Raw genomic sequence first — 15,683 nt, 5'->3', positions numbered from 1 at the left:
AATTTCTCTATAATAGCTTTATGAGATATAATTTACATAGTATAAAATTAACCCTTTTACAGGGACCAATTCAATGTTTTTTTTAAACAGCACAATTCAGTTTTTGTATCCAGAGTTGTGTAACCATCACCACAATGAATTTTTGAACATTTTTATCACTCCAAAAAGTAACCCTGTACCCATCAGTAGTCACTCTCCATTTCCTTCTTTGCTTTATTCTTAGGCAACCACCAATCTATTTTCTGTCTGTCTAGAATTGCCTATTCTGTACATTTCATATAATTGGAATCATATCATATGTGGTCTTTTCTGTCTGGATTCTTCACCTAGCATAATGTTTTAAAGTTTATCCATGTTGTAGCATGTAACAGTAAGTACTTTACTCCTTCCTATCACTGAAAAATATTCCATTTTATGGATATGACACCACATTTTGTTTATTCCTTATCAGTTGAGGACATTGGGTTATTTCTACCTTTTGACATATTAAAAATATGCTGCTATGAACATTCAGGTACAAATGTTTGTGTAGACATAAATTTTCAGGTCTCTTGGGACCCGAGAAAAGAGAAGAGTAGCATTGTTAAGTCATATAGTAATTGTATGTTTATAATTGTGAGGAACTACTAAACTGTTTTCCAGAGCAGCTGTTAACATTTTATATTCCCACCAGCTGTGTCTGAAGGTTCCAATTTCTCTACATCCTTGCCCACACTTAACTATTCTTGTGTTTGTAGAATGGCTCTCTCATTGTGGTTTTGATTTGCATTTCCCCAATGACTACTGATGTCGCGCACCTTTTCATGTGCTTGGTTTAAATTTTTACATAGGAAGTTAAGTAATATCCATGTTGTGTATCATTATCATAGGCCTCCATGCTTACTATGAGTCCTTTCAGCCCACCATATATCTGTTCAGAAAATATTTTTTCTTTTTTTAAATAACTTCCAAGAAATCTTTTAATCTTTTCACTTTTTTTGTAAAATTGAGATATAATTAACACAAGATTAGTTTCAAGTGTACAATATAATGATTTGATATGTGTATATATTGCAAAATAATCACCTTAAGTCTAATTAACATTTGTTACCATACACAGTTAGTTTTGTTTTTTTTCCTTGTGATGAGAACTTTGAAGATTTACTCTCAGCAACTTTCATACATACAATATATTATTAACTATAGCCAACATGCTGTACATTACATCCCAGAACTTGTTTATTTTATATAACTGGAAGTCTATACCTTTTGATCTTCTGTATCATTTTGCTCACCTCCCAACCACCACTCTGTCCCTGTGTCTACAAGCTTTTTTTCCCCAGATGCTACATATACCTGAGGATCATATGGCATTTGTATCTTTTTCTGACTTATTTTATGTAGCATAATGCCCTTAAGGTCAATTCATTTTGTTGGAAATGACAAGATTTCTTTTTTTTATGGCTAATATTCCATTGTATATATATGCATAGAGTATATTTTCTTTATCCATTCATCTGTCAGTAGACACTTAGGTTGCTTCCACTTCTTGGCTATTGTAAATAATACTGCAGTGAACAGAGGAATGCATGTATCTCTTTAAGTTAGTGTTTTCATTTTCTTCAGATAAATACCCAGAAATGGAATTGCTAAATCATGTGGTTCTGTTTTTTATTTTTGAGGAACCTCTGTACTGTTTTCCATAGTGACTGCATCAATTTATATTCTCACCAGCAATCAATACACAAGGGTTCCCTTTTCTCCACATTTACACTGGGACTTGTTATTTCTTATCTTTTTGATAATAGCCATTCTGACAGGTGTGAGATGATGTTTCATTGTGGTTTTGGTTTGTATTTACCTGATCATTAGAGATGTTGAGCATCTTTTCATATCTCTGTTGCCCATCTGTATGTCTGGAAAAATGTCTATTAAAATCTGCCCAATTTTTAATTGGATTCTTTTTTGCTATTGTGTTGTATGAGTTCTTAATACAAGATACATGATTTGCAAATATTTTCTCCCCTTCAACCTTTTCATTTTGTTGTTGGTTTCCTTTTTTGCACAGGAGCTTTTTAGTTTGGTGAAGTCTCAGTTGTTTGTTTTTGCTGCCTTTGCTTTTCATGTCAAATCCAAAAAATCGCCAAGGCCAGTGTCACAGAGCCTACTGCCTATGTTTTCCCCTAGGAATTTTATAGTTTTAAGTCATACATTTGTCTTTAATTTGCTTAAAATTTTTGTGTGTGGTGTAAGATAGTGATCCAGTTTCATTCTTTTGCATGTGGCTGTCCATTTTTCCCAATGCCATTTATTGAAGAAACTGTCCTTTTTCCATTGTATATTCTTGACTCTTTTGTTGAAAAATAATTGTCCATATATTCATGGGTTTATCTCTGGGCTCTCTGTTCTGTTTCATTGATCTATGTTTTACATAGATACATGTAAAATACATCTGTTTTCATGCCAGTAATACACTGTTTTGATTATTATAGCTTTGTAATATAGTTTGAAATCAGGGAACATGATGACTTCAGCTTTGTTCTTCTTTCTCAAGATGCTGTTAGCTATTTAGGGTATTTTGTGGTTCCATATAAATTTTAGGATTGTCTCTTCTGTTTCTGTGAAAAATGGCATTGGAATTTTGATAGGGATTATATTGAATCTGTAGATTGCTTTGAGTGGCATGGTCATTATAACAATATTCTTTCAATCCTGGAGCATGGAACATCTTTCTATTTACTTGTGTCATCTTCAGTTTCTTTCATTAATGTCTTACAGTTTTCAGTGTACAGGTCTTTCTCTTCCATGGATAAATTTAATCCTTTATTCTTTTTTATGCAATTATAAATGAAATGGGATTGTTTTGTTAATTTATCTTTCTGACAGTTCGTTATTATATAGAAATGCAGCACATTTTTGTATATTGGTTTTGTATCCTCCAATTTTACTAAATTCATTTATTCTAATAGGATTTTTTTTTTTTTTTGGTAGAGACTTTAGGGTTTTCTTCTGTATATAATTGCTCTGACTAGGACGTTTGAATACTATATTAAATAAAAGTGGTGAGAGTGGACATCCTTGTCTTGTTCATGGTCTTAGAAAAAGTTTTCAGCTTTTCACCATTGAGTATGATGTTAGCTATGGGTTTTTCATATATGGCCTTTATGTTACATTCCCTCTGTACCCATTTTGTTGAGAGTTTTTATCATAAAGCAATGTTGAATTTTGTCAAATGCTTTTTCTGCATCTGCTGAGATGATTAAAGAATCTTTTCTTCACTTTGTTAATATGGTATACTTCATTCATTGATTTACTGTTGTTGAGCCACCCTTCCATCCCTTGAATAAATCCCACTGGATTGTGTTGTATGATCCTTTTAATGTATGGGATTTTTTTGTCTTGTTTCCTTTTTCAAATTTTTTTCTTTCTGTTTCTTTTTTTAAAGAAATCTTTTAGTGGGAAGTAATTTTAGGTTTATTTATTTGTTTATTTCTTTAAACAGAGGTACTGGGAATTGAACCCAGGACCTTGTGCATGCTAGGCATGCATTTTACTACTGAGCTATACCCTCCCTGCTTAATATATTGTTGAATTCAGTTTGCTGATAACTTTGTTGAGGATTTTTGCATCTGTGTTCATCAGGGATACTGTCCTGTAATTTTCTTTTCTTGTGGTGTCCTTGTCTGGTTTTGGTATCAGGGTAATGCTGGCCTCATAAAGTGAGTTTGGAAGCATTCTCTTCTATTTTTTGGAAGAATTTAAGAGACCTGATCTTTGTCCAGTTTGTCTTTGAATGTTTGGTAGAATTCACCAGTGAAGCTGTATGGTCCTGGATTTCTGGGTTTTGGGAAGGTTTTTGAATACTCTCTCCTTATTTGTAATCAGTCTGTTCAAATTTTCTATTTCTTAAAGATTCACTCTTGGGTTGTACATTTCTAGGAATTTATCAGTTTTTTCAAGGTTATCAAATTTCTTGGTATATAGTTGTTCATAGTGGTCTCTTCTGGTCCTTTGTGTTTTGTGGTATCAGTTGTAACTTCTCTTTCATTTCTGATTTTATTTATTTGAATCTTCTCTTTCTTGGTGAGTCTAGTAGCTAAAAGGTTTGTCAATTTTGTTTATCTTTTCAAAAAAGTAGCTCTTCATTTCATGGATCTTTTCTACTGTCTTGTCTGTATTTCATTTATTTCTGCTCTGATCTTTTGTTATTTCTGTCCTTCTACTAACTTTGGTCTTTATGTGTTCTTTTTCTAGCTCCTTAAACTGTAAAGTTATGCTGGGGTTTTTTTTTTGGTTTTTTTTGGAGATTTTTCTTGTTTCTTGATGTAAGCATGTATCACTTTGAGCTTCCCTCTTAGAACTGCTTTTACTGCATCCTGTAAGTTTTGGTTGTATTTCCACTTTAATTTGGTATTTTTTTTAGTCCTGTTTTGATTTCTTCTTTGACCCATTGGTTGCTCAGTAGCATGTTGTTTAATCTCCATGTATTTGTGAATTTTCCAGTTTCTTCTTCTAATTGATTTCCAGTTTAACAGCATTGTGGTCAGAAAAAAATGCTTGATACGATTTCAGTCTTTTTAAATTTATTAAGACTTATTTTATGGTCTAACGTGATCTATCCTGGAGACTGCTCCATGTGCTCTTGGGAAGAATGGATTGTATTCTTTTGCTTTTGGATGGAATGTTCTGTATTTACCTGTAAAGTCCATCTGGTCAAAAGTGTCATAAAAGTCCAGTATTTCATTACTGACTTTCTGGATGATCTGTCTATTGATGTAAGTGGGGTATTAAAGTCCCCTACTTGGTGGAGGGTGGATTGGGGGCATTTTATAGCTCAGTGGTAGAGCATGTTTTTAACATGCATCAGATCCTGGGTTCAATCCCCGGTACCTCCATTAAAAAAAAAAAAGTACTACAAAAAAAAAGTTCCCTACTCTTACTGAGGTAAAAAATATTTCTCCTTTTAAGTCTATTAATATTTGCTTTATTTAGTTAGGTGCTCCCATGTTGGGTCCATAAATATTTACAAATGTTATATCTTCTGTTGGATTGTCCTCTTTATCGTTATGTAATGTCCTTTATCCTTTGTTACAGACTTTGTTTTAAAGTCTATTTTGTCTGATACAAATATAGCTATTCCTACTTTATTTTGGTTTTGAATTATATGGAATCTCTTTTCCCATTTATTCATTTTTTTAGTCCATGGTGTATCCTTATATTGGGTATGAGTTGCTTGTAGGCAGCATATAAGATAGGTGGTTTTTAATCTATTCAGCCATTCTGTTTCTTTTGTTTGGAGAATTAAGTCCATTCACATTTAAAGTAATTGAGGATATTTTTGCTTTTATTTCCATTACTCTAGGAGCTGGTTTGAAAAAAAATACTACTGAAATTTATGTCAAAGAGTTACAGTATCCATTCTTACATTTAGGTCTTTAATTTATTTTGAGTTTATTTTTGTATATGGTGTTAGAGAATGTTCTAATTTCATTCTTTTACATGTAGCTGTCCAATTTTCCCAGCATCACTTATTGAAGATACTGTTTTTTCTCCATTGTATATTCTTCTCTCCTTTGTCATAGATTAATTGAGTATGTGGTTTTATTTCTGGATTTTCTATCCTGTTCTATTAATCTATGTGTCCGTTTTTTGTGCCAGTACCATACTGTTTAGATTACTGTAGCTTTGTAGTATAATCTGAAGTCAGGGCACATGATTCCTCCAGCTACATTATTCTTTCTCAGGGTTGCTTTGGCTATTCAGGGTCTTTTGTTTTTCCATACAAGTTTAAAAATTTTTTGTTTAAGTTCTGTGAAAAATGTCATTGGCAATTTGATAGGGATTGCATTAAGTCTGTTTATTGCATTGGGTAGTATGGCCATTTTAACATTATTGAGTCTTCCAATCCAAGAACATGGTATATCTTTCCATCTATCTGTGTCATCTTCAATTTCTTTATCACTGTCTTACAGTTTTTGGAGTACGGGTCCTTTGCCTCCATAGGTAGGTTTATTCCTAGGTATTTTATTCTTTTTATGTGATGGTAAATGGTATTGTTTCCTTAATTTTTTTTCCTGGTATTTCATTGTTAGTGTATAGAAATGCAACTGATTTCTGTATGTTAATTTTGTATCCTGCAGTTTTACCACATTCATTGATGAGCTCTAGTAGTTTTCTGGTAGCCTCTTTAGGATTTTCTATGTATAATATCATGTCATCTGCAAACAGTGATGGTTTTACATCACTGCAGATGACATGATACTACTTACTCTTTTCCAATTTGGATTCCTTTCATTTCTTTTTTTTCTCTGATTGCTGTGGCTAGGACTTCTAAAACTATGTTGAATAAAAGTGCCGAGAGTGAACATCTTTGTCTTATTCCTGATCTGAGAGGAAATGCTTTGAGCTTTTCACCATTGAGAATAATGTTAGCTGTGGGTTTGTCATATATGGCCTTTATTATGTTGAGGTATGTTCCTTCTATGCCCACTTTAACAAATGGGACCGAATTAAACTTAAATGCTTTTGCACAGCAAAGTAAACCATGAACAAAATGAAAAGACAATGTACAGAATAAGAGAAAATATTTGCAAATGACATGGCTAACAAGGGACTAATTTCCAAAATATACAAACAGCTCTTATAGCTTAGTATCAAAAACACAAACAGCCCAATTAAAAAATGGTCAGAAGACCTAAACAGACATTTCTCCAAAGAAGACATCCAGATACCCAACAGGCACATGAAAAGATGCTCAGTGTCACTGATTATTAGAGAAATGCAAATCAGAACTACAGTGTGGTATTGCCTCCTGCCAGTCAGAATGGCTATCATTCAAAGGTCTATGAATAATAAATGCTGGAGAGGATGTGGAGAAAAAGGATCCCTCCTGCACTATTGGTGGGAATGTAAATTGGTGTAGCCACTATGGAGGACAGTATTGAAGTCCCTTAAAAAATTAAAAATAGACTTACCATACGATCCAGCAATCCCACTCTTGGGCATGTATCTGGAGAAAACTATAATTCAAAAAGATACCTGCATCCCAATGTTCATAGTAGCACTGTTTACAATAGCCAAGAGATGGAAACAGCCTAAATGTCCATTGACAGATGACTGGATAAAGAAGATGTTGTTTATATATGCAGTGGAATATTACTCAGCCATAAGAAAGAATGAAATAATGCCCTTTGCAGCAACATGGATAGACCTAGAGATTATCATATTAAGTGACGTAAGTCAGAGAAAGACCAGTTTCATATATCACTAATATGTGGATCTAAAAACAAAAATGATACAAATTCTATTTACAAACCAAAAACAGACTCGCAGACATAGAAAACAAACTATGGTTACCAAAGTGGAAAGGGTCGGAGGGATAAATTAGGGGTTGGGGATTAACAGACACACGTAACTATATATAAAATAGATAAACAAGGACCTACTGTATAGCACAGGGAACTGTATTCAATTTCTTATAATAACACATAATGAAAAAGAATCTGAAAAGAAAAAATATATATAGTTATGTATAACTGAATCACTTTGCTGTACACCTGAAACTAGCATTGTAAATCAACTACACTTCAATGAAAATTTTAAAAAAATTAATTTAGGATAGGAATGTATGTTATTACCTTTTTGGTAATTGTTTTCTGGTTGTTTTGTAGTTCCTCTGTGTGCTTTCTCCTCTTTCTTTGTGTTTTGATGACTTTCTTTAGTGATATGTTTAGATTCCTTTTTATCTTTTGTGTATTGACTCGGTTTTTGCTTTGTAGTTATCATGAGGCTTACATATAACAACTTTATAACAGTGTATTTAAGTTGATAACAACTTAAAGCCTCAATGTAGTCTAAAACCTTACATTTTTACTCTCCCCCTACCCATGTTTTATGTTTTTGATGTTACATTTTACATCTTTTTATCTTGTGTCCCTTAACTAATTATATTTATTTTGACTACTTTTGTCTTTGAATTTTCATACTAGCTTTATGAGCTAAATCCACTGCCTTTACTGTAATACTGACTTTTACCAATGAGATTTATACTTGTATATATTTTTCTGTTGCTAATTAGTGTCCTTTCTTTTCAGCTTTAAGAAGTTCCCTTATAAGAATAGTTTAGTCTCTGCTTATCTGAACTCTTTATCTCTCCTTCAGTTCTGAATGATAATTTTGCTGGATAGAGTATTCTTGATGAAAGTTTTTTTCTTTAAACACTTTGAATATACTATGCTATTGCCTATGGCTTACAAAGTTTCTGCTGAAAAATCTCATAGTCTTGTGAAGGTTCCCTTGTACGTAACATTATTTCTTCAAATAAGTATTCTGCCCTTATCGTTTTCTCCTCCTGGGCCACCATAATGCAAATGTTAGTCCACTTGATGTTGTCTGGTAAGTCCCTTAAGCTATCTTCACTTTTATATTTTCTTTTTGCTGCTCTGATTGGATGAGTTCCACTGCTCTATCTTCAAGTTTTCTGATCTTTTCTGCTTCTATTAGTCTGATGTTGGACTCCTCTGTTTTTCAGTTCAGTTATTGTATTCTTCAGCTCTTTGGCTTTTATTTGGTACTTTCTCATATTTTCTCTTTTTTGAAGTTCTCACTGTGTTCCATTCCTCTCCTGAATTCAGTGAACATCTTTATGATCGTTACTTACTTTGAACTCTTTATCAGGTAAATTACGTCTATTTTATTAAGTTTTTTCCCCTGAGGTTTTATCTTATTCTTTCATTTGGAATATATTCCTCTCTTTCTTCATTTTTCTTGACTCTCTATGTTGGTTTCTGTGCGTTAGATGAAACAGTCATCTCTGTCTTAAAGGAGCAGCCTTGTGTGGGAGATGTACCTTATTCACTCCTACCCTTGCTCTTGGCTGTATCTGAAACCTTTGTGGTTGTCCAAGCAGACTATTTTGTTCTTAATAGGTCCCAGCAGTTGAGGGTATGTCAGGACTTGTCAGTGTCCCAAAGGGTGGTGAGGGGAATCTAAGCACCTAGATTCAGGCTGATTGGAAGCCAGACCCACAGGCAGTAGCTTTCAAAGTATGCAAGAATATACAGTCCTATGGGACTGCAAGCATAAGCTCCACTGGCCACCAGAGCAAGGCATTCTGGAGTTGTGTCCTGGATGGCAGTAGCAAAAATTGGGGCTCCGTGAAGTGTATAAGCTGTTTTCTGGGAGATACAGCAAACTGTAGCGAGGCAGAGAGTGAGTGCAAGGATGGGGTCCAGCAGCCTTCATTCCTGAGAGCACCTCAGTAAGCCTAGATGTGTGCCAAACCTGAAGCCTGCCCCTCAGGCTGACGCCCCAGGACAAGCCCTTTGAAGGCTGTCTCTCCCTTCTGCTATAGCTTTGTATATTATAGACATGAACCACATTGATTCTCGGTGCTAGATGTTTTGGAGGATTATCTCTTCTGTGCACATCTTAAAAGTGGGGGTGCCCAGTGTGGGGTTCAAACACTTCACTCCTTGGGGAGAACCTCTGTGTTTTGAGTTCCCTCCCAATTATGGATTACTGTGCAGCAGTGAGGTTTAAGGGTTGTGTCTCAATCTCATCCACCTGCTTTGATGTGGTGTCTTTCTTGCTTGCCCAGTGTGTAGGAGTCACCCAGGCAGTTTAGGTTTTTTTGTGAGAGGAAGTTGTTCCATATGTAACTATAGATGCAGTGTGTTCATAGGAGGTGAGTTCAGGATCTTCCTAGGTCACCATCTTGAACGAGAATCCTTTACTCTTTAAACTAATTTTAAAATTAATGGACCCCCCCACCCCCCATCAGTTATTTGTAGTCTTGTGGACCCCTTCGTAACTTAAAAAGACGGAAACCAATTTCGCTGGCTGTAAGTTAGGAGAAAATATTTCTCTTGAAATATCAAAAAGCCACTCTTGAGTTGGCTAGTACAGAACCCTAAGCCCAAAGTGTCTTAAGGAAATCTATCCTCTAACATAGCACTGTTTTCTGCCAGTTTATTTTATTTTTTTACACTTTAATATATTTTTATTGAAGTATAGTCAGTTTATAATGTTGTGTCAATTTCTCATGTACAGCACAATACTTCAGTCACATAGGAGCACACACACATTCATTCTCATATTCTTCACCATAGGTTACTACAATATATTGAATATGGTTCCCTGTGCCAAACAATATAAACTTATCTGTTTTATATATATTAGTTAGTATCTGCAAATCTCGATCTCCCAGTTTTTATCCCTTTCTACTCCCTTGCCTCCCCTCCATAACTATAAGTTTGTTTTCTATGTGAGTCTGCTTCTGTTTTCTCAATGAGTTCATTTTTTTGTTTGCTTTTAGATTCCACATACAAGTGATACCATGTGGTATTTTTCTTTCTCATTCTGGCTTACTCTACTTAGAATGGCAATCTCCAGGTCCATCCATGTTGCTGCAATTATTTTATTTTTTATGACTGAGTAGTATTCCATTGTATAAATATACCACAACTTCTTTATCCAGTCATCTGTTGATGGACATTTAGGTTGTTTCCATGTCTTGGCTATTGTAAATAGTGCTGCTATGGACATTGGGGTGCATGTGTCTTTTTCAGTTAAGGTTCCCTCTGGATATATGCCCAGGAGTGGGATTACTGGATCATGTGGTAAGTCTGTTTTTAGTTTTTTAAGGACTCTCCATACTGTTTTCCATAATGGCTGCACCAGACTACATTCCCACCAGCAGTGTAGGAAGGTTGCCTTTTCTCCCCAGCCTCTCCAGCATTTATTGTTTATAGACTTTTGAATGATGGCCATTCTGACTGGTGTGAGGTGATACCTCATTGTAGTTTTGATTTGCATTTCTCTGATAATTAGTGATATTGAGCATTTTTTTCATGTGCCTATAGGCCATTTGTATGTCTTCATTGGAGAATTGCTTGTTTAGGTCTTCTGCGCATTTTTGGATTGGGTTTTTTTTTTTATTATTATTAAGTTGTATGAGCTGTTTATATATTCTGGAGATTAAGCCCTTGTCAGTCTCATCTTTTGCAAATATTTTCTCCCATTCTGTAGGTTCTGCCAGTTAATTTTAGATCTTACTTCAATGCAATACCAAATGCAATGCCAAATTACCCACATCATATGACAGGAAAGTAGAAAGGAACTTGAAAAGGGAAGTGGGGTAAAGCAGTTTGCAACCTGCTTAGTTATCTGAAACTATTCTGCTGATGAGCTCTTGGTATTTTTTTTTATAGTTTGCTCTTAAGCTTGAAGAATCTGGTTCAGTCCGTTCTCTCTGTCCAAATAAATAACAAAATTATATAAATCCCACACATCAATTAAGAGAAAGTCAAACTAAGTATTTAAGACTGTGAAATTATGTATATATTATCAGTGGGTGACTGAAAGGGAATTTAATCAGTCGGGATCCCAAAATAGAATAATTCAAGATGGTTTATTTAGAAAAGGACTGTTTCCATAGGAGTGGGTATGAGGGAATACAGAGAGTGTGTGCTGACTCTGGTGCTAGTAGCAACCGAGCTGTTACCAGAATCTAGAAGGCAGGAGTTGTAGATAGGTAACTTTGAGGGGACCAGTGACCTTGATAAAGGGAGAGTCAGCCTTAAGTCAACTCACAGGGAATGAGCCAGTGAAATAAATATTCTAAAGTCACTCTTTTCCCTCCCTGTAATCTGCATATGAACTCTCTTGACAGAAACATAAGCCAGAGGATTCAGGAACCCATTGATAAGGTTCTTACCAGTCAGCTGACTAGGGCAGAGAGCAGGCGAGAAAAAGGTGTCATGTGGGTCTAGAGAGGCAAAAGAGGATTTTCAGTGTGAATGAAAATGATGTAGGCTGGGCAGTCCTGCTAGGGGTTAGGCCTAGAGCAGTTTTACTCTGGAATAGCACAATAAGTGTCTAAGATAAAAGCAATAACTAAACTGTTAATTTTGTTTTTAATGTGCAACCCAGACCTTTCATTAGCTAATTGTGAATTTAAAATTTTAATCATATGTGAAAGAGAGCCTTTGTGAGGTTGTTGCTGAACTCTTGGGATAACTCAGCACATATAATCATGAACATTATATAAGATGTAAGGAAATTTCAGATGTCTTTTTTGAATGGTGAACTTTTCCTGTTTTCAAAATGGAAAAAAGTGAAAGGTAGTATGTGATTCAGGGATAGTCTGCAGGCAAAGCATAATGGTATAAAGCATATATGAGATACACTTTAAAGTGCATGATCATCATTTCCCTAAAAATTTGGTTCCCAGGGGGGAGTTTTATGAGAGACATTTTCGCAACACCTCTAGGGTAAAAATAACTGAAGGACATTTTCCAAATCCTTTCATATTATGTACTTTGCAAATTTCAAACCAACATAACAAGAAAACTTCACATCTCACTTACAAAGACTTTTTTTGCATTTCTTTTGATGAAAAATTTCAGTTATCACTGATAGAAAAAATGTAAATTACACTTTTTCTCAGAAATGAATATAATTAACAAATGCCATATGTAATGTCATCTTGTATATCCAAGTGGAAGTCAGGACAATCTTGTTTAAAGTTTTATTTAAAAAATGGTCTCTATGATGTGATGCTAAAAATGAATCACCTAAAGTTCTGATACATGCTATAGCATGAATGATGCTTGAAGGCATTATGCTGGACTTGAGAGGAGGGGGCATTTGTGCAGGGAAACACAAATATTGTATAGTTCCACTTATGCAAGGAATATAGGGTCGTCAGATGGGTAAATTCCGAGATGGAAAGTTGAGTGGAGGTTGCTGGGGGTTGGGAAGGAGGGCGGAATGGGGAGTTACTGCTTAGTGGGTGCAGGGTGAGTGGGTGCTTGAGGTGATGATGGGGTCTGGAATTGTGTGGCATCATGAATGTGCTTGGTGCCACTGAATTGTACACTTAAAAATGGTTTAATGGAAGGTTTAGAGAAAGCGGTGGGAATGTAAAATGATGTAGCTGCTATAGAAAATAGCATGGCATCTCCTCAGGAAATTCAAAACATAATTACCACATGATCCAGCAATTCCACTTCTGGGTGTATACACAAAAGAACTGAAGAGTAAGGTCTTGAAGAATTTGGACAACTGTGTTCATAGCAGCATTTGGTCATCCACAATAGCCAAAAGGTGGAAGCAACTCAAGTGTCCCTTGACAGATGAATGGATAAACAAAATGTGGTATATACATACAGTACAATATTATTATGGTACATACACACAATGGTGTTTTATTTATCCTTAAAAAGAGAGGAAATTCTGACATGAGCTACAATTTGGGTAAACTTTGAGGACATTATGCTAAATAAGTCAGTCACAAAAAGACAAATACTGTAGATTCCACTTGTATGAGGTGTTTACAGTAGTCAAAATCATAGAGACAAAGTACGATGGTGGTTGCCAGGAGCTGGCAGGGAGGGAGGAATAGAGTTGTTTAATGGGTACAGAACTTTTTTTTTTTTAATTTTCAAAACAAAGTTTCAGAGGGCAGTTTTAATGCCTTCGTAAAAAAATGGCTAAAATGGTAAATTTTGTAAAATGTATTATTTTACCTCAATTTTTAAAAATTAATCATCTGTATCTTCTTTTAGATGACTTAAATACGGAAATATTTACCAATACAGAATCAGAATCCTGCTGTGAATCAGTAATAGAGAGGGACGTTATAAATTGTTCATCTTCTGAGATTCCTGCAGAATTTAATCAACAATTTAACACTAAGAAAAACAAGCAGGAACAAGTAAGTCAGGATAAAGGAGACAACTTAGAAAAAGAAAACAGTTGGTATAATGATCAGTTCACAAGAACAGAGAGACAAACGAAACATATGAAGAAATATCCTAAAAGGCCTGAGTGGAATATAAATAAGCCACTCAGAAGGTGTATTCCAGCATCAGAAAAATATCCTGAACAGCTTCAAAAGCAGAGAGAAGAAAAAAAAATAAGGCGGCAGATGGAACTGCTTCATTTGGTGGAGAAAAATAATCCTGGACACCTCTCTCAAAATAGAGGCACTTCCCCAGAAGTTCTTCATTTATCTCATCAGGAAACTGAACCAAGGTTCAGGTGGCATCTAGTCACAAAGGTAAAGCTCTTCCCCCAAAAATTTTTAAAGCATATATTGAAGTTTTTAGAATGAAAACCCAGTTCCTCACGTGCATTGTTTTGACATGGCTGTTCTGTGTCTGAATAAGAATTCTACCAGTTTGCATTAGTTTATACCAGGAGTCAACAGACTTGCCTGGGGCAAATCCATCCTGCTGCCTGATTTTGCAAATAGCTTTATAGGAGCACAGCCATGCTTATTGTTTTATGTATTGGCTATGGCTGGCTTCATGCTACAAGAATTTAGAGTAGGTGCAACAAAGACCACGTGACTCACAAACCCAAAAGGGTATACTATCTGTCCTTTACTAAAGGACAAAAATCTAAACCATGTATAGATTAATGCTATTCTATATTCAGTCACTCACTTAAAACTTAAGAGCCCTTACAGAGGACAAGTTATAAATATCTGTTACTCAGATTATTTCAACAAGTAACCGCTAAAAGTATTTGTGGGGATGTATAGAAACACTGTTACTCCTTTTTACATTTATCTATCCACCTTTTAGGAAGAAGAGCCTCTGAGAATTAATTCTTTCAGCAAGGAAAGGTATGTTATGGATTCCATAGTTATTTAGTGCTTTCTGTGTGATACAGAATACTTGCTCAAAATGTAGATGAGATCAAGCATATATGTATGTGTATGAAGACAGTAAAAGGAAAGTTTGACTTCCAGGTGAGTAGAAAAGGTATCTGGCATTTTACCTAGAATTTGGACTGGTATCCTAAGCAGCAATGTGGTAGACATTCTCTGTAATCTTCACTTAGCTGAACAGTTTTTATTTTCCAGGTATGTCAACAGTGGAATAGACATTCTGCATGGATTGGGGGAGGGGGGAAATGACTGATAAGGATAGTGAGAAATTAGCCAATGGGAGATTTAGAATTTATATTGTTTTTGTGCATGAACCAGCTGGTTTAGCTATCTCAGAATGTGGCTCTAAAATAAGTTTAGTTCAGATGGTGAGTATATTATTTTATGGTGAACTATATCTAAGAAGAAATACTAGACTTAAATAACATTGGTCCTCAGGAGCGAGTAAAGTTTTCCCCCTGTTCTAGAGTATATATACTCTCAGCAAGTACTAGTAAAAACCCAAATTAGTCCCATTCTGTTGCCCTGTTGTAGGAGAAGCTACCATAGAACTCAAGCTTCTTATATAGTGTTCCTAATAGTGTTACGGGTACACTTAGAATAAATAGAAATGTGACTATAGAATATGCTTGGTATAAAATAAAATACACAGCTTTGCATTAATGTTTCTTAAGAGGCCTCTCCCTGTGATTTTTTTGGAAAAATACAGGTCTCGATCACCACCAGTTCCGGCAGTGAAAAACAGAACGGAACAAACTCAGACACTAAAAAGCAGTAATTGTGAAAGAGAGAATCTGCTCTCAGGAAGTAGTCAAACGGAATTATCACCTGGGATTTCTGAACCTTTCGATTTTATTCCCTATGTCCGAACCAATGAGATCTATTACCTTGATCCAGATGCACCATTGTCTAGGCCTTTGACCCAAGATACACACTACCACAATCCACGTGGTAAGTAAAAGTATCCCCCCCGCCAAACCCTAAATTCAAAATCCAAATTAGTATTTGATTAATACTAACAAGTTTT

The 15,683-nt window shown here is 35.2% G+C and overlaps 1 protein-coding gene across 1 annotated transcript in view; it reads left to right on the top strand.

Moving 5' to 3' along the window:
* The window catches only part of CCDC66 (coiled-coil domain containing 66), a 59,773-nt gene that overhangs the window by 36,850 nt on the left and 7,240 nt on the right, over positions 1-15,683 (top strand). The window contains exons 15-17 of the mRNA XM_010980897.3: positions 13,548-14,041; positions 14,571-14,611; positions 15,366-15,607. Of these exons, the coding sequence (XP_010979199.1) occupies positions 13,548-14,041; positions 14,571-14,611; positions 15,366-15,607 (777 nt within the window). The remainder of the gene's footprint in view (positions 1-13,547; positions 14,042-14,570; positions 14,612-15,365; positions 15,608-15,683) is intronic.

Source organism: Camelus dromedarius, chromosome 17, assembly GCF_036321535.1.
Source record: "Camelus dromedarius isolate mCamDro1 chromosome 17, mCamDro1.pat, whole genome shotgun sequence".
Classification (NCBI taxonomy): domain Eukaryota; kingdom Metazoa; phylum Chordata; class Mammalia; order Artiodactyla; family Camelidae; genus Camelus; species Camelus dromedarius.
The sequence above is the reverse complement of the archived record's forward strand: the minus strand, read 5'-3'. Positions and strand labels throughout refer to the sequence as shown.